General features: G+C 33.7%; 4 protein-coding genes across 4 annotated transcripts in view; 3 read left to right on the plus strand and 1 right to left on the minus strand.

Annotated features, from left to right (window-relative positions):
- The first annotated feature begins 212 nt into the window (after window positions 1-212).
- LOC107495299 (pollen receptor-like kinase 5) lies at window positions 213-3,259 on the plus strand. The gene is made up of 3 exons (XM_016116408.3): window positions 213-870; window positions 1,024-1,638; window positions 2,565-3,259. Exons 1-3 carry the CDS (start codon window positions 213-215, stop codon window positions 3,257-3,259), a joined length of 1,968 nt encoding a protein of 655 aa, XP_015971894.1.
- Window positions 3,260-5,042: 1,783 nt separating this feature from the next.
- LOC107495224 (U-box domain-containing protein 52) lies at window positions 5,043-8,615 on the plus strand. The gene is given in 8 exon segments (XM_052263402.1): window positions 5,043-5,426; window positions 5,520-5,641; window positions 5,717-5,977; window positions 6,213-6,522; window positions 6,590-6,691; window positions 6,882-7,310; window positions 7,530-8,279; window positions 8,432-8,615. Coding segments are annotated over 8 exon segments (2,430 nt in total). The 3' UTR covers window positions 8,504-8,615.
- Window positions 8,616-9,260: 645 nt separating this feature from the next.
- LOC107495365 (pentatricopeptide repeat-containing protein At5g10690) lies at window positions 9,261-15,979 on the minus strand. Its single transcript, XM_016116510.3, has 12 exons — window positions 15,642-15,979; window positions 15,241-15,423; window positions 14,015-14,147; window positions 13,619-13,716; window positions 13,327-13,488; window positions 13,175-13,243; window positions 12,356-12,491; window positions 11,898-12,130; window positions 11,101-11,178; window positions 10,773-10,841; window positions 10,368-10,544; window positions 9,261-9,599 (listed from the first exon to the last, which is right to left on the minus strand). Exons 1-12 carry the CDS (start codon window positions 15,864-15,866, stop codon window positions 9,345-9,347), a joined length of 1,818 nt encoding a protein of 605 aa, XP_015971996.1. The 5' UTR covers window positions 15,867-15,979; the 3' UTR covers window positions 9,261-9,344.
- Window positions 15,980-17,022: 1,043 nt separating this feature from the next.
- The window catches only part of LOC107495225 (purine permease 21-like), a 16,332-nt gene continuing 15,707 nt past the window's right edge, over window positions 17,023-17,647 (plus strand). Inside the window, exon 1 of the mRNA XM_052263130.1 lies at window positions 17,023-17,218. Coding sequence (XP_052119090.1) covers window positions 17,023-17,218 — 196 coding nt within the window. The remainder of the gene's footprint in view (window positions 17,219-17,647) is intronic.

The following is a 17,647-nucleotide window of genomic DNA, read 5'->3' on the forward strand; positions in this document are numbered from 1 at the left end:
AAAAGCCGGCCTAGCCAATTATTCTCAGTGTGGGACTTCGTCAATGTCACCCTTTAAACCATTAAACCTTAATTCACTATGCATGCTTCTTTTGAATATCAAATTGTAAATTCTCTTCTTCGTCCTCATCAATACCTTTTCTTTTCCTTGTTTCTTCCTACCCCATTAGCCAAAAATCATTTCTGGCTTCAAGCTCCGATGATCAATTAATTATGGGTCATAAAAGAAAACACTATTGCTTTCTCATGATCTTCACCATGTTGGCCTTTAATTTTGTGGCAACATTGGGTGACACATATGAACAAATTTTGATCACGTTCAAAAGCTCCTTGTCCAATTCGGACATTGCTTTGAGTAATTGGGGCACGGAGCCAAATCTTTGTAAATGGAATGGTTTATTGTGTGACAAGAAAACACAATCATTTCATGGGTTGAGACTAGAGAATATGGGACTAAGTGGGAGAATTGATGTTGACACATTATTTGAGTTATCAAATTTGACAAGCTTCAGTGTCATAGGAAATAACTTTGAGGGTCCAATGCCTGAATTCAAGAAGATTGTGTGGTTAAGAGCTTTGTTTCTTTCTAATAACAAATTCTCTGGTGACATTGCTGATGATGCTTTTGAGGGTATGAAAAGATTGAAGAAGGTGTACTTGGAAGAGAATGAGTTGAGTGGTTATATTCCAAAGTCCATTGCTGAATTGCCTAAGCTTTTGGAATTGAACTTAAGTGGTAACAGTTTTGAAGGACAAATACCAGAGTTTCATCAAAAGAATCTCAGCTTTAATGTGTTTGATTTATCAAACAACCTATTGGAGGGTATCATACCCCAAAGCTTAAGCAACCAAGATCCAATCCGATTTGCTGGTAGCTATAGCCTTCTTTTTTTCTTTAAGCAACCAAGATCTTACAATACTTGATTATAAATTTTTTAAAATTAAATTAAATTATGCAAATTAAACCTTTAAGATCCATTTCTCATCATCTTCTTCTTCTCTTTTTCTTTTCCTTGCAACACAGGCAACATAAATCTATGTGGAAAGCCTATGAACAAGAGCTGCAACGCCGATCCTAACGTGACCTTTGACTCCCCTTCTCCTTCTCCAAATGCAAAGAACCGCCGCAATCTTATAATTGCTATCACGGTGGTGGCCGCGGTTGTGGTTGCTTCAATGCTAGTACTTCTTTTCATCTCCGGCCGCCGCGGATGGCCCACGAAATCAAGCAAGAGGCTAAAATCAACACCCCATAAGAATCACTCAGCCTACTATAGTGCACAATCATCAATTGATGTTAAGGGAGAGTTGAATTTTGTAGGGGAAGATAGAGGGAAAGCATTTGATTTGCAAGGGTTGCTTAGGGCTTCAGCTGAGGTACTTGGTAGTGGAAGTTTTGGTTGTACCTACAAAGCTATGGTTGTGAATAATAATAGTGGTAATGAAGAAGCAGTGGTTGTGAAAAGGTTTAGGCACATGAACAATGTTGGGAAACATGAGTTCTATGATCATATGAGAAGGCTTGGGAGTTTGTCACACCCTAATTTGCTCCCTCTTGTTGCATTCCACTATACAAGACAAGACAAGTTTTTGGTTTATGATTTTGGTCATAATCATAGCTTGGCTACTCATCTCCACGGTATATGTCTACTACTATTCTCTACTTTTTAATTTCTATAACATAAAATGCAATTTATCTCTCTCAAATTTGATCTCTTATGTTTTGGAGTTTTAAAGTATTTAATTTTACTTTAGGAAATTGTTAAATGGTACAAAAGATTAAATTTAGGAGTAACTATGTGACTAAAACACAAAAAGGATAATTTTAGGAGAAAAGTTGAAAGAAAACATTTTTCATACTATCACCAGTTGATAACATTAGAATGTCAAAGCACATATTTAAAAAAAAATAAATATTAAATTACTTATAAATTTAGAGTTTAATAATAATGTATTCACAGCATAAAATATTTTATTATTGTTTACTTATATCTCTTTGTTTAAATAATCATTCATGTAATGAATCTAAAAATTAGTTATTTTTACTAACATAACTATATGTAATTAGATGCTTATATAAAATTATTTTATATCAACAATACATTATTAAAATTAGAGTAAATATCCAATTTGACTTCTGATAATTATCTCGGAAGAACTATAAAGTCCTTAATAAAAAAAATACTTAATTTGATCTCTGATTTTTTTGAACTGATTAACTCCTATGAAAAAAAAATAATATTAACCTTTTTTGGTACAAAAACTAATCAGTCCCATAAAAATAAAGCTCAGGAGTTAGATTGAGTTTTCGTTGTGTTTTTGAGATAATTCTCAAAGCCGTTTAGGATTTTTCTCTTAAAATTAAATTCATAAACTTATATAAAATAATTTCAGGCGAAATAGTTACATTGGTGGTCCTGAAGTCACAATCACATGTAATTATGTAAGCATGTAACCATAATTAGTTCCAACAATTTTGAAGAACTAAATTTATTTGAACTAATACTTAAAGTTTAATTTAGACACATGGACCTAATTCGTTGAAAATGATGGATGGAAAATCAGGTAGGAAAAATGGATGCATGCTAACTTGGCCAACTCGTTTAAAGATCATAAAAGGAGTGGCAAGGGGACTTGCATATCTCTACACACAATTTCCAAACCAAAAAGTCCCCCATGGCCATCTCAAATCCTCCAACGTCATCTTGGACGCGGCGTTCCAGCCGCGTCTAACGGAGTACGGCCTTGTCCCGGTGATGAACAAGAGCCATGCTCAGAAATTCATGGCAGCATATAAGTCTCCTGAGTCATCCGAGCGGACAACCGAGAAGACGGACGTGTGGTGTCTTGGCATCTTGATTCTAGAAGTGCTGACGGGGAAGTTCCCGGCGAACTATTTAAGGCATGGAGGGAAGGCTGAGAATAATGCTGACCTGGCAACTTGGGTGAACACGGTGGTGAGGGAAGAGTGGAGTGGAGAAGTGTTTGATGAGGGCATAATGGGAATTAAAAATGGTGAGGGTGAGATGTTGAAGCTTTTGAGGATTGGGATGTGTTGTTGTGAGTGGGATTTGGAGAGTAGGTGGGATTTGAAGGAGGCTTTGGCAAAGATTGAAGAGGTCAAGGACATTGGGGAAGATAATAATAATAATATTAATAATTCAAATTCTTATTCTTATGTTAGTGAAGGAGATTTGCATTCTAGGGCTACTACTTTCACTCAAGACGATTTCTCTTTCTCAATTATTGCTGCTACTTGATGTTCATGCTCAATAATTCTTGCATATATACCACTACTACAATAATCAATTGTCATCTAGTATTAAAGGGTGAATTATTGCAATTTATTCTTCCTACTTTGTAATTCCTCTTTTTGTTTTATTATAATTTTTTCTCCGAAGAATTAAAAAACAATATTCAACAAAAAATGTTGAAAATGATTTGGTGTCAAATTCGAATATGAAATATCCATTAATTTTATTACTAATCACCAACATGATTTTGGGTTTATTAATCCGTTAGTATTCAAAATAAAGAATATCATGTATTAGAATTAGCGTATTGAATTTCGTTTAATTTGATTATGAAAAATGTAAACACAAAAGCAAACATCATAGCAAAGATGACGATGACAACTTTATTAAATAAAGCTTCCTTCTCATCGAGAGAAGTTTAAGAATAATTTTAAACAAAACTGTCTTCTATTTAAATAATTTCTTTATTTTTTAATTTATTTAAGCCTTCAAAAAACATATCGATTATTTTTCAAACAAACCCTCCCCAAACAATAATCTAATAATTTTAAGTTATACATATATACTTTTATAAATATAACATCTATAATTATATATTTATTATATTTAATATTATTTAATTATTTTAATGATAATTAAAAAATACAAAATAAGATAACTTTGAGCTATTTTGAATTAATTTTCTATTATCTTTCAATTTTTTTTTAACCATAAACTGAAATCAAAATTCTTAAAACGAAAGAATTTCGCATATAATTAGTTATTTTTTTATATTTTCACTCTAACCAAGTTTGAAATGTTCGTTATTCTTACGATCTTATTTTATTTTATTTATTTTTTGGTGCTTTTTCACTTGTTGTTAAAAAATAAAAAAGTACCATTCTATTACAACAAGGGAGAAAGTCAAAGCCAACCCGTGAAGTTTGGTTATTCTCATATAAAGAGATAAACATAGAGCAAAATGTTTGTGGTTATTAAGTTCGTAAAGAGCTCAAATTCTTAAGCAAGCTAAAATCAACACAAAAATGGTTGTTATTATTGTTTATTCAACAAAAAGTAAGATTGGTTATTTTCTATCATGTTTGTCATTCAAACACCAAAAGTCAAGAGAACAAAAAGAAAAATTTACAACTCAAACAAATACTTCAAAGTCATATAGAAAATTCAAAAGAAAAAGCATGCTACCTCATCTTGCATTGTTCTTTAACAAGAATAGTTTCCATTGTCACAGAGAGTCATGGGCTTTAAATTCGTTAGAATTTAAAGTGAATTTGATAAAGCAATACTTGAGAGTTAGAAGGATAGGGTAGTCTCCTTTGATTGCATTGTTTCGTTATTTTTCCTTCAAAGAAGACACGATCAAAAAGAAAGAAATCTTGTAAGGTTTTGAAAAGTGAACGTTTTTTGGAGGAAAGAAATTAAGGTACGTTTGAATTAATTTTTCTTATTTTAAAAGTATTTTCTTTATATAAAAATATATTATTATTTTAAAAGTAACTTTTAAAATCTTTTTGAATAAACAAATAATTAAAGAGTAATTTTAGAGAACAATATTATAATAGTTAATTTTAGCTAACATCAGAAACCGTAAAGTTTTAGATATAAGAGTAATGCTTTTAGGATTATGTTATTTATACATGTTAGAATATAAATACACATTGAAAAAATAAATTAAATTATACATATATTTATATACAAATATATTGATGGCTGATTTTAGTAATTAATTTTGGTGTACGAATAGCATTTTTGATTCTGTTAATGTGAAAACAGGAATCTAAAGAGAGGAATGTGGTTGCAAAAGAATCATTGTGATAAGAAGGAGGGGGTGCATGGAGTAGTGGCAGTAGCAATAGATAATAGTAAGGGGAGCAGACATGCACTTCAATGGGCCACCGAACATCTCCTCACAAAATCTCAAACCGTTGTTCTTATTCATGTCAAGCTTAGGCCAACTTCTCTTTCTACATCACATTCTCTCTTGTCTCCAAGTGAGTATTCTCCTTTTGAAACATACACATGATGCCCCTCCTCATACTTTAATCACTTTACTTTGTTCATCACAAAAATAGGGATATTTGGCATTGGTGATGGCAAATTACCTTCTAAGGGCCTTGATGACCCGGGGAAAGAGATTTTTCATTCATATCATCTCTTCTGTGCACGCAAAGATGTAAGTAAACAGACAGAACTTGTCTTATTTAGCATTTATTAACTGTTATCGAACATTTCATATATGTTTGCAGTTTTGGTTATTGATTTATAGATACGTTGCAAGGACATACTCCTAGAAGATGTAGATGTAGCGAAAGGATTAACAGAATATGCTTCCCAAACAATAATAGAGCATTTGGTGTTAGGGTATTCAAGCAAATCTACTTTCCTTAGGTAATGTTAAATTAATGTCCCTCCATGTAGGAGTTGTAAGAATGATTTACTGAGGAAATGTTTTAATTTGACAAGATTCAAGGTAGCAGATATTCCGGGATTAGTATCAAAAGGGGCACCAGATTTCTGTACAGTGTATGTGGTTTCAAAAGGAAAGATTCATTCAACACGATCAGCTTCTCGTCCTGCTCCTTCCCCTTCTCCTTTGCTTCCACACCTTACCCAATCCAATTCTAATTTAACCTCTGCTTCTGACCCACGTTTGCCTGCTAAACCCCATGAAAGACGATCCTTTGATGCACCTCGTAGATCACAAGAAGCAACGGATACAATCAGGTTAGTGGCCTTCATTGGATAAAAAATGTTTTAGTATTGATGTATGATACAGTAATAATTACGAAACAGTCGTACTAGGAGTCAGCATATTTTGTGATTTGTAGTAGTATTTTTAATGATGTAAGATTACATCTAATGGTGTGGAATTACATACTTTTTTTAATGGTTAAATACTGGCTAGATTTTAATGAAAGTGCTGGCTCCTGAGACTTTCTTGTTACGAAATTGAAAGCAGGTCGCCATTAACTCGGAAAGGTGTGAATGACAAGTCATATGCAGAAATGTCATGGTCAGATACTGACATAACATTTGTGAGCTCAGAAAGGTCGAGTATAGACCGCATGATTCCTTCGTTATACCTCGGCTCCGATGCAGGAATGTCGAATCCTCGATTATCATATGGCTCTGATATCAACATTGATGGAAACTACAGCTTTGAATCTGTTCATCATCCTAGGATGTCTATGGATAGTCTTGCCGACTCTCCTGAATTCTCATATGTTTCACATGATATTGATGGGGTCTTATCTTCCTCACATGCCACGGTAAGCTAACAATTCATCAAATATTTCTACTATCTTTCATTTCCTTACGTGGACTACAATTTTATAGGATGATGTAGAGAATGAAATGAGGAGATTGAAGTTGGAGTTGAAGCAAACCATGGAAATGTACAGCACAGCATGTAAAGAAGCTCTCACAGCAAAACAGAAGGTATAGATTCACAAATTTTATGATAGAGTTGGTTCTGATAATAAATTATCAGAAAAAATATTTTTTACCTTGAATGTTTCACAGTTTATTCAAACTTTCACTTAATCATTTTATTATAAAAAGTAAAATATTTAAAATTGAAACATTGAGAAATAAAGTACTTTTGTTTTTTTTCTTATATATATGACAGGCTATAGAACTTCAACGTTGGAAATTAGAAGAAGAGAGGAAATTAGAGGAGGCAAAGCTGGGAGAAGAAACTGCGTTAGCAATTGTAGAAATGGAGAAAGCTAAAGCAAAAGCAGCCATTGAAGCAGCTGAAGCACAAAAGAGGATTGCAGAACTAGAAGCACAAAAGAGACTTAATGCAGAAATGAAAGCAATCAAAGAAGCAGAAGCTAAGAAAAGAGCACTTGATGCTTTGGCACAAAATGACATCAGGTGTAGAAAGTACTCAATTGAGGAAATAGAAGCAGCAACAAATTTTTTTGCAACTTCCATGAAGATTGGAGAAGGCGGTTATGGTCCGGTCTTTAAATGCCTTCTTGATCATACACCTGTAGCAGTCAAGGTTCTACGTCCTGATGCAGCACAAGGAAGGTCCCAGTTTCAAAGAGAGGTAAGGACAAACAACATAAATAAACAAAGTTGTTAGACATTGAATATCTACTAGAAAAATGTTAGAGGATCATCAGAATTTATTGTTTTTTTATTAATAGAGTAAAGAAATTGAGTTGATGGTTAAGTGATATCCAAAGATAATAAATTCTAATGGCCACATATCATTTCTCTGTCTAATATACTTTTCTTACTTTACATGTTTGAATGTACATAATAGGTTGAGGTACTGAGTTGCATCCGGCATCCTAACATGGTACTCCTATTAGGAGCTTGTCCGGAATACGGATGCCTTGTTTACGAATACATGGCGAATGGAAGCTTAGAAGATAGACTCTTTTGTAGAGGAGACACTCCTCCACTCCCTTGGCAAATCAGGTTTAAAATAGCAGCTGAAATCGGCACCGGCCTGTTATTCCTCCATCAAACAAAACCAGAGCCTCTTGTCCACAGAGATTTGAAGCCGGCTAATATCCTGCTTGACAGAAACTGTGTTGCCAAGATCAGTGACGTAGGTCTTGCAAGGCTAGTCCCACCTTCGGTCGCTGACTCGGTCACTCAATACCATATGACATCTGCTGCTGGAACTTTTTGCTACATAGACCCTGAGTACCAACAAACAGGAATGTTAGGTGTAAAATCTGACATATACTCCCTTGGAATCATTTTTTTGCAAATTTTGACGGCGAAACCACCAATGGGATTGGCTCATCAAGTTGAGAAAGCCATTGAGAAGGGAACACTTGCCAATGTGCTTGATCCTAAGGTGCCTGATTGGCCAATGGATGAGGCTTTGAGCCTAGCAAAAATTTCGATCAAATGCGCCGAGCTAAGGCGAAAAGACAGACCGGATCTCGGCAAGGAAGTCCTACCAATACTAAATAGTCTAAGGTCATTGGCTGAAAATGGTGTTCTACATTTCAATGGCTATGTCAGCCCATCCAACCAGAGCCAAGTTTCTGTTCAGTTGGTATGTCCCTTTGCTGTTCTTTCAATTATACATACAGTTTTGGTCATGTTCTAATTCAAAGATTATCTTCCATAACAAACATATGTTAATTCAATACTTGCATAGCATAAGTTCACACTAATTAACATAAATGTGGCATGAAAATGTTTCAGGATGAAGCTTCTTCTCCTTCACTTGCTTGTTCTGAGGAGAGCCTAACGAAGCCATCCATTTCAAACCCTTAGTCACAAGTCAAAAATAAGTAATCCTTGAGCAAGATAGAAAATTTTGTTAAACACAACTGTGTTTTGGAGTATAGTGTAAATACTTAAATGATTAGAATTCTTCATTCCTTGATCCCAGCATGTAATTTTTTGTTAAATACTTGTAACTTTTGTTCTCTTATTTTTAGATTTGTAAAAAAATAAATAAATTTGAAGAGTCATAGGCAAAGGACATCCTACATAAAATAAGTCTCTCTACAAACCACTCTATACAATTAAAACCTACAATAATCTTATTTTTCCTTCATTATATATTTTTTGTAAAAATGGTTACTTTCCACTAAAGAGGGTTATCATCAATGTAATTAGTAATTACTAATTCACATAATTAATCTTTTAGAGTGATCAATTCTAAAATAAATGCTGAATGCATAAGGATTGCCCTGAGATTAACCATCTAGCTTTATGATTCTTAATCGTGCCGTTGAAAACTTTGGACTATGTTATTTTAGAAATTAGCTTTAAAATCTGTGTAAAGACTAAAGAAAAAAAAAAGTAACTTAAAATTTGGTGCATCTACAATACATTCAGCTTTAAATTATTAGAGTCCGTTAATGATCTCTTCTTAAATTTATTTTATCCCTCTGGGAAATATATTTTTTGAATTGGCGAAAAGAAAAGCTAATTTTTATTATGATAAATAATAATAATGGATTATCGTTTTCTTTCTCAAAAATTTGAAAAATGAATAAACTAGTTTAACTTGTTTCAGATAGGATATTGTAGTTAGAAACTAATTCATCTTTATATATGATATCACAAAAACATGGCATTTCCGGAACAGGAGAGAATTTTGTATGGTTCATCTTGCGTGGACTGGAATTTCTGTCCCTTTTAATCCAGATACAGGTGTTCTTTTAACCCTGTTCAATTGTTCTAATGTAAAAACTCCAAGAGCCCTTGTGCTGTATGAAGTGGCAAAGGAGCTTGTGTAATTTACAACGATAACCATTGGGTACCGTTTCTCTAAAATTAAATCAACTACATAACCAATAGATGTCAAATTTGTTACACATGGTGGAGGGCTTCTCATCATTGTTGATAAGGAAGCATCCAACTGCACAATGAATAAATTCATATAATCAAATAGTAAGAGTCCCAAATAATCCAGCGAGAGGAATGCATATGATTATTAAGGATATATATGTGTTAATTGCAGGCAGTTTTTCTCCCTTTTTTTTCACTTATTAATGATATATAGATATCTAGTGGTTAATTAGGTAGCTGATTTTTCGTAAGTACATAACATTATTGTTATTCATATTATTAAGCACTATAACCAAACCCAAAGGCAAGGACCAACCAAAAACAACGATGTTCAACTATATACATGGCTTAAGTACCCTATTATGCATTACAACTTAGTAAATTTAAGCCGTGATGAGACAGGGAGTGGAACAGATTAAAAAGAAGCATATTAGGTTTTCTGCAAGTCATTGACGGAAGCAAAATTTAGGGTAAAGTGTTTTTTTCCCCTAACGTTTGTGATTTTATTAAAAAATACGAGTAACATTTAATTTCATTCAATTTTGTCCCTAACGTTTTCAATTCATGTCAAAATTACTCTGAGATGTTTTCAATTTTGTCTCTAACATTTTAGATGAAGTTAATGTCTAGTAGTAATTTTGATACAAATCGAAAACGTTAGTGACAAAATTAAATGAAATGGGTATTTTTGAAGAAGATCACAAACACTAAAGACAAAAAAGCATACTTTATTCAAAAATTTATTAAAAACTTGTAGGGTTTCCTATTCAAATCCAGAAGATAACAGAGTTTAATGAAACGGTAATTTCACAACGTTCCGAGCTAACAAAAACAATACCTGATTGCAGTCTTCACGGTGCAACAGCCCTACACAGCTCCCCCACTCGTCTACAATAGGAACAACTTTATCCTTTAAGAAACGCATGGCCACTTTCTCCAGCTTTATGGCACCATGTAGTGGCTGTGCCGCTTCAAATGGTACCATGAAATTCTGAACTGGTTCATCGGGTGAAACCTGAACCAAGAGAATGTAATTAGACAACATGCAAGTTCTCCAAGTAGAACCTATCTTAACATACTACGAATTCAAATCAAACAGTCATAAACCTTAACAAAACTTTAACCACACACAGCTTCAGAAGCATGTTGAAAAAACTCGAGCATTTTAGTTCTTTAACATAACAGCAAGACAGCAAGGGGCCTTGCCTTGTGCAGGAATGTTAATGATACAAATGATAAGTACCTCAGGAAGTAAGTAAGGACTAAATATAGATTTGGAAAATCCCAAGATAGCCTCAATGCGTGAAGCAACCTGAAGCATAAAAGCATGGGCAGCTGTTAACATTAACTATTTGAGAGAAAATAATGGATGTCAATGAGAGTCAGCTTCTTCAGAAAAGGTTGCATTGTGATGACATTTGGGAACTGCATTACATGTGATCCAGGGCAATATTATGAAGGAGACATTTAAAAAACAATAAATTAAAATTAAAAATGAAGATATTCAAATCAAGCTAAGCATTTAAAAAATTTAATACTGCCATAAACTCAAGAAAATACTATTTAAATACCATGCCTCCACGACTGGTCCATGATATGCCTTTCCATCTTGAAACAATATCAGAAAGAATTTTAGCAGCAATATCAACCTGACCAAAATAATGCAGAATCTGTTACGAAGTTGCGGTTTATTAACTTCAAATGCCAGGTTCGCACCCCCTTCCTCTCGTTTTTTGAAACAAAAGGGTATACGTTAAGGTCCAAGTTAATAACCAGGTTCTTCTCTACATCATATGTAGCAAAGACCAATTTCACAAAAATGAAGAAAATCAACAATCTGGAATAACATAATGTAAAATCATGTGGAATACCAACTCTAATTACTATCCAAATACTCTTGCATTATACAGTACCACTATACGCATTCGTGCTGCAGGTCGATAGAATTGATTGGATATTATGGCAGAGTATCTGCCAGTATATTAGTAGAATAGTAGCATGTATTACAGCGGAATATTTGCTCATCCGAATCTGCAAGTTCTGTGGGATTGTGCATCTGTGATTATGTATTCAAATTCTGTAGGTTAGCTCAGGATAGCATCTGAAATTAGTGTATACTTACTCTATATATATCAGAATTCTCCAGCAGGAGGAGAACACGCAGTTTTACCTACATTGAAATTCTAAAACTGTAGACAGCGGCTTCTTTACAAGTTTTACCCACAAAGATGTTGAGTGCTAGGTATACATATTCAAAGAACAAAGGTTCTCTGCCAAGTTCTTTCTCTTTATATGACAACAAAGCACCTAATAATAAAAGACTTTTCCACCACAATGGCAATAATACTAGTAAAAGACATCGTAGTACCTGGCCAGCATTCAGTGCTGCTTCCATGAGAAGGTGATCAGCTTCTTCCTGTGCAACTGGCAAGATGATCCCTGCAGAATCTGGCCAAATCCGCTTATGCAAATTCTTAACTAGATCATAATCTCCTTGTAAAGCAAAAGCCCGCATCATGGAGAGGTATAGATGAGGTTTTGGCCTTAACTTGGCATTCCTACCAGCTTTCTTCAATATTTCTCCAAAAATACACAAAGCACCTAAATGCACAATAGAAATACATTGGTATCACAAGTTGAGATTAGTTTTACCCCTTAATTTGAGAGACAAGGATAACTCATTAATTTCAGAAACATGAATTTGGTTACTATCATCACTCCTCACAAATTCAAAATAACATCAATTTATGTTTTTAAGTCTTCCTGAAATTATCCTAGTTCTCTATTAAACAAGAAAAGTAAGAAACTTGTAAAATAACAACATACCCTTAACCGAGCCACATTTTAGTAAAGCATCAATTATTGCAGTGTAAGCAGTTCTGTCAATGTTTAATTCATGGCATGATTTCATTTCCAGCACTATTCTCAGAACTGAAGCAAGATCTTTTGCCTCTCCAAAACCCTGTATTTTACATAAAGAAACTGAGAAAGTTGCTGCTGGAGAACCATCCCAAACCAATAGAAAAATTTAAGATAGTTTTGTAACTATTTTTGTTCAAAATACATATTGGGAGTATGAGCAAAGAGACAATGTAAATTATGTGTGGAGCATAAATATCCATTGAATTAATATAATGGGCAGATAATGACATTCGTTAAAATAAATCTAGACAGTACAAACCAACTAAGCCTTTTCTAACTAGCTGAGAGAACAATATTAAATGGATCAAGCAATGCCATATTGTCCTAATAGTAAACCATGTCTATAGATAAACCATTTACCTTTAAAACTTTTTAATGATTCCCCCCATAGTTTTCCGTCATCTCCTAACTGTAACTAACTAACTAATTATTAGGCAACTCCATCTTATCTATCTCCTAACAAGTCTTCCCTGCACATGACCAAACTACTGTAGATGAAATCCTAAAATATTTTTCACAACAAGAGCCAAAGGAATACAGGCCTGTCTAGCTGTCTCAATAATGGGGCCTTGGAGCTACCCCTTAGTTCACTACTGGTGAGTTAAGAATCCTCCAATCGGGAGTTACACACATTATAAAGTGAATATCACTTTTGAAGGAACGAATTTATGGTTCTATACTACAGCAAAGTAATCAAACAAATAAATAAATGAGAAATCTAACCTTGAGCAATGTTGAATATGTAATGATGTCTGGAAACAGATCTTCATGAATGAATTTTTCTGAATTGCCCTAAAAATACAAAAAGGAGAAACTTCAAAAGGTTTCATATTTATCTACCATAGAAATACTGGACCTGAATTTCAAGTGCTTACCTTCATTTCCTCCAAAAACTGCATTGCAGTATCCATCTTTTCAATCTTGACACATGCTAAAATTAGTGTATTATATGTGAGCTTGTCAGGCCTTAATCCTTGATGTACTATTTCATTGAGCATATTTAGCGCAGTGTGAGGACAGCCAGAGTTTATATACCCCTAAATTTTGAAAATAAGAAGCAATCAAGATTAAAATTCTGTTATAACTAACATTTGCAATCCCTATAACTGCTAAACAATTATCACAATGAAACTTTCGCTCTTACAAGATCATGGATCAGAGCAAAACCTTCATTAGTAAGTTATATACTGAGACTGGAAAACTGCCACCTTCACGGAACAAAAACCCATATCGTGCAAGGAGGCCATTGGCGCGACGCAAGTCTCCTGCACTATAGCATCACAAGTGAAACATCACAATTCAACATGAAGTTTTAGTACAGCTAGACAAATGTATATATCCTAAAGATAGAAATTTCCCCAACCTAAATAAAACATAAAATGCAATGGCAAACTGCAGAAATTGATAATGTAGTTACTTAATAAACAATTCCAGCAGGTACTAAACCCAAATACAATTGAATTAATACCACTGACAAGCTGTCCTGACCTAATGCTAAACTTATCATAAGTTGTGAAAATCAGTTTAACTATGTTAAATATAAGATCAAACAGTCTGACTCACCTGATTGAATTAAGGCATTTAGCAAACCCAAAATCAATGGAGCTGACAACTCTGGACTTCCCAAGGCAGTACCATTTTCCACTGATTCAAGCAACTGAAATGCTTCATCAATTTTTCGGGCCTCACCTAAACCCTAAGCCATAACATTTAACAGAAAGTTAAAGAAACGAAAATAACATAAAATTTTGGCCAATATCAGAGAAAACAGCAATAATCTCATGCTGGGCTCATTCTTAAAACAGTTTTTCTTTTTAAAAGTGAATATTAATTTCTGTAAGCTTGCAATGCAGTATTTAAAATTCTCTTGGCACTATATTTTCATTTAAAAAAAATATACCTTATATAGTAAACAGAATTCTGCATGATAAAAATTAGAAAACAAGTACCACTTTTTGTTTGGTAGTATTTCATTTTATTAAAACAACAATCAACAATCATGTATCTCCTTTAACCTCATCCTAATCATCCTCTTAATTTCCGAACAAGAAAATTATTTAACTCTTTTTCTTTTTAAATGCTCTCAAGATATTAATGTCTTTAAATATTTATCTTGCTTTGAAATTAGGATAAATTTAGGAGAATGTTGAAGAATGTGCTCAATGATTCTCTTCCCTGAATGCACAAGATTAAAGTGGTACAGGAGATCCCCATTATATAGGGAGCTCTAATATCATGAAAGAGAAGAGCATCTAAGAAATGAAGATGCAGGTGCAAAGAATGCATTCAGAAAAGATGGTGTTACTGAACATGAGTGCGGATTATCAGAACTTAAATAATTAGATAATGGTTAGTTCCTAACTGCAAACAGACTAATTACCAAAGTGCTGGTCTAATCTAATCTAATCTAATCTAATCTAACTGTATATGAGGCTAATAAATACTAACTCTATTCCATAATGTTAAACTTAAGATATTCTGAATTGACTATCACTCTAGAACTTCAATACAAAATATCATTTTTATACCATTTTTAGTTACTTAAATCAATTTTTGAAGAAAGTCTGGAATACTTGATCATTTTCTTATCCTTTCACATAACCTTGAAAGACTAGCATTCTGGAATGGAGGAAGTACATGATTACATGTCATTACTCATTACTCTAATTAAACTAGCTTGTACTTTAGCACCTTCAAGCATATCATATAAATAAATTTGCTCATCATCATAGCAGAACGAAAGAAAGAAAGAAATTTTGGAGCAAAGAATAATTTAAAAGTTTGAACACCTTCAAAAGTGTAGCATAGGTGACATTGTCCACACCACAACCCTTTGGCTTCTTCATCTCATCGAATATCCTAAGCGCGGAATCTATGTCGCCACAATGAACACAAGCTTCAATCACGGCATTCATCACTATCGTGTTCAGCTTCCCTAAATCCCTCTTTGCAACTTCAATCTCATCCAGAATCTAAAACCAAAGTAAATAACAACAATAGACTTCAACGCCAAATGCGTAAAACAATTTTACACTATCAACCAATAAAAAATTTCAACAAAAAGTGTTAAATCATGCTAAGTAACTACCAATATAACAATTACCTACCGCGATTCTTCATCTTCCTAAATTTTTCTTGACACATTGCTTTAGAAATATTATAATTAAATTATCCTCATAAGAATGCTTACCTGGCGAAGCTGTCTTCGGCGAGTGAGTTCAACTACGCGAGAAGTGAGGCGCTTGAGAGTCGTTTTAGAAGGAGTGGAGGTCGTGGTTGCCGAACGACGTCGTGTTGGAGCAGAAGAAGAAGAAGAAGAAGAAAAGGAGAGAGGGATATAAGAGGATGATTGAGTCGGTGGGTTTGAGTGGAATAGTGGAGTAGTAAACGGCGAAAGAGGCTGCGTCGTAAGCATTTTCGAGGGTAAATTGCGTCTTAAACGACAACACGCTATCGATTCGCCATGGAAATCTAAAACCACTGCTCTTCTTAGCTGCAATTTTTAATTTGGATTGTGCAAAATGTTCCAAACAGATAGATAGGGGTCAGCACTTCGTTACGGTCGTGTAAAAATATACTTTCTCTAAAGTTTGTATTAAGTTTCATTTTATATTTAAATTCAAACATTTTAAAATATTTACAGAAAAATCCAAACGAAATGAAATTTAAGACTAACATTGAAACATTTCAAAGTATTAGATCTAAAATTTAAATGAAATAAAATTAAAGTTAAAATTGAAAATATTAAAAATATAAAATATATTTTTCCTTCTTTAAAAGAAAATAAAAATAAAGATAATGTAATAATCAAATATTTGAGTATATTTATATGAAAATTGAAATAGTTTAACTTTTTATTTCTAAAGTTAGGAGTGAGACTCGAACCTGCGATTTTTAGGTGAGTATGGAAAGACTACGCTATTTAAGTTATAGCTCGTTGATAAGATAGTTTAATTTAAATTTTATTATTTTTAAACAAAATATAAGACATTTTAATATCTTATCATTTACAACTCTAGATTAGGAGTTCTATATAAATTATCGTAAGAAGATTAAAAATTATTTTTTTTTAAATAAAAATTGAGTTAATAGCTAAAATCGTCCTTAAAAGATACTTCAATATCTATTTTTGTTTTCGAAAGAATAAATCAATCAAATTCATCTCCGAAAGATAATGAATCTAGTCGCGTTAGTCCTTCCATCGTCTCTTTCTATAGTAAAGTTCCTTACGAGGCATTCTATCAAATATTTTATATGCATCATGCTTAACCCAACAGATCTTACCCTATGGTAAAATTTCAGGACTTCAAGCAGAGAAGAGTTTCTTGCATATTCTTTGAGCATGGTGTGGTAAAGTACATCGAGCTTGTCGTGGTCATCGACGATGTCAAAGGCAAATGAGGCTTTGCAGATGCTGTCGAGCCGTGCAAAACAAGTGCTAGTGGTAGAAGGCGTTCTTGATGAAAAGGGGAAGGAATTAGCGGAGCTTGGTGAGAGAGTTGTAGATCTCTAGGAGAGCCGCGAAAAAACCGCCTAGCCACCGGCGATAAAAAGAGCAAACATTGGAATAAATGGCGCGGAGTGCGACACAGTATCCGAAAAGGCAGAATAGAATCTTGAGTGCTGTAGTGATGATTGATGAAGGCCAGCAAGACGGTGCTACGATGGTTATGGAATTTCAGGGAAGAACAACATCCATGGCTATTCAGGCAAGAGTTAGTGGCTATGCAATTTCAGTGTTGAAGAAGAAAATGGCTAATGGGTGGGGTTTGGGGGGATGGTGGATCGGGTTTAGGCCTTTGTTGGGCTAGCCCATGAAAAAACGAGGTCGTTTTGTGTTAAAATGTAACTTAACGTGCCACGTCAGTTTTTGTTAACGTTGTTAGTAGGGAAGATGACAGAATGACTAACGTGACCAGATCCGTTATCTTTCGGAGACGAATTTGATTAATTTATTCTTTTAAGGACAAATATAGAAATCGATATATCTTTTAGGAATGATTTTGACTATTAACTCAATAAAAATTGGCTTAAACACTCTAAATTTACCTTGATTTTTTAGTGTTTCATTTTCTTCTGACCAGCAAGTAATTGAAGGTCATTACATATTTATATTTAATATTGAATGATTACCTACTTTAGTTGGTTGGTGAACTCATTCTATTGACCTTGACAAATAATGAATCTTCAATTAGC

Source organism: Arachis duranensis, chromosome 6 (assembly GCF_000817695.3).
Source record: "Arachis duranensis cultivar V14167 chromosome 6, aradu.V14167.gnm2.J7QH, whole genome shotgun sequence".
Taxonomy (NCBI): domain Eukaryota; kingdom Viridiplantae; phylum Streptophyta; class Magnoliopsida; order Fabales; family Fabaceae; genus Arachis; species Arachis duranensis.

Bases quoted from the DNA above. Each gene is read 5' to 3' on its own strand.
- LOC107495299 (XM_016116408.3), top strand. From the start codon at position 213: ATGGGTCATAAAAGAAAACACTATTGCTTTCTCATGATCTTCACCATG. The intron at 871-1,023 runs GTAGCTATAGCC...CTTGCAACACAG, and splicing joins AGATCCAATCCGATTTGCTG to GCAACATAAATCTATGTGGA. The intron at 1,639-2,564 runs GTATATGTCTAC...ATGGAAAATCAG, and splicing joins CTTGGCTACTCATCTCCACG to GTAGGAAAAATGGATGCATG.
- LOC107495365 (XM_016116510.3), bottom strand. From the start codon at position 15,866: ATGCTTACGACGCAGCCTCTTTCGCCGTTTACTACTCCACTATTCCAC. The intron at 12,131-12,355 runs GTATGTTGTTAT...TTGTGCATTTAG, and splicing joins AAAATGTGGCTCGGTTAAGG to GTGCTTTGTGTATTTTTGGA. The intron at 9,600-10,367 runs GTATTGTTTTTG...TTCATTGTGCAG, and splicing joins ACCGTGAAGACTGCAATCAG to TTGGATGCTTCCTTATCAAC.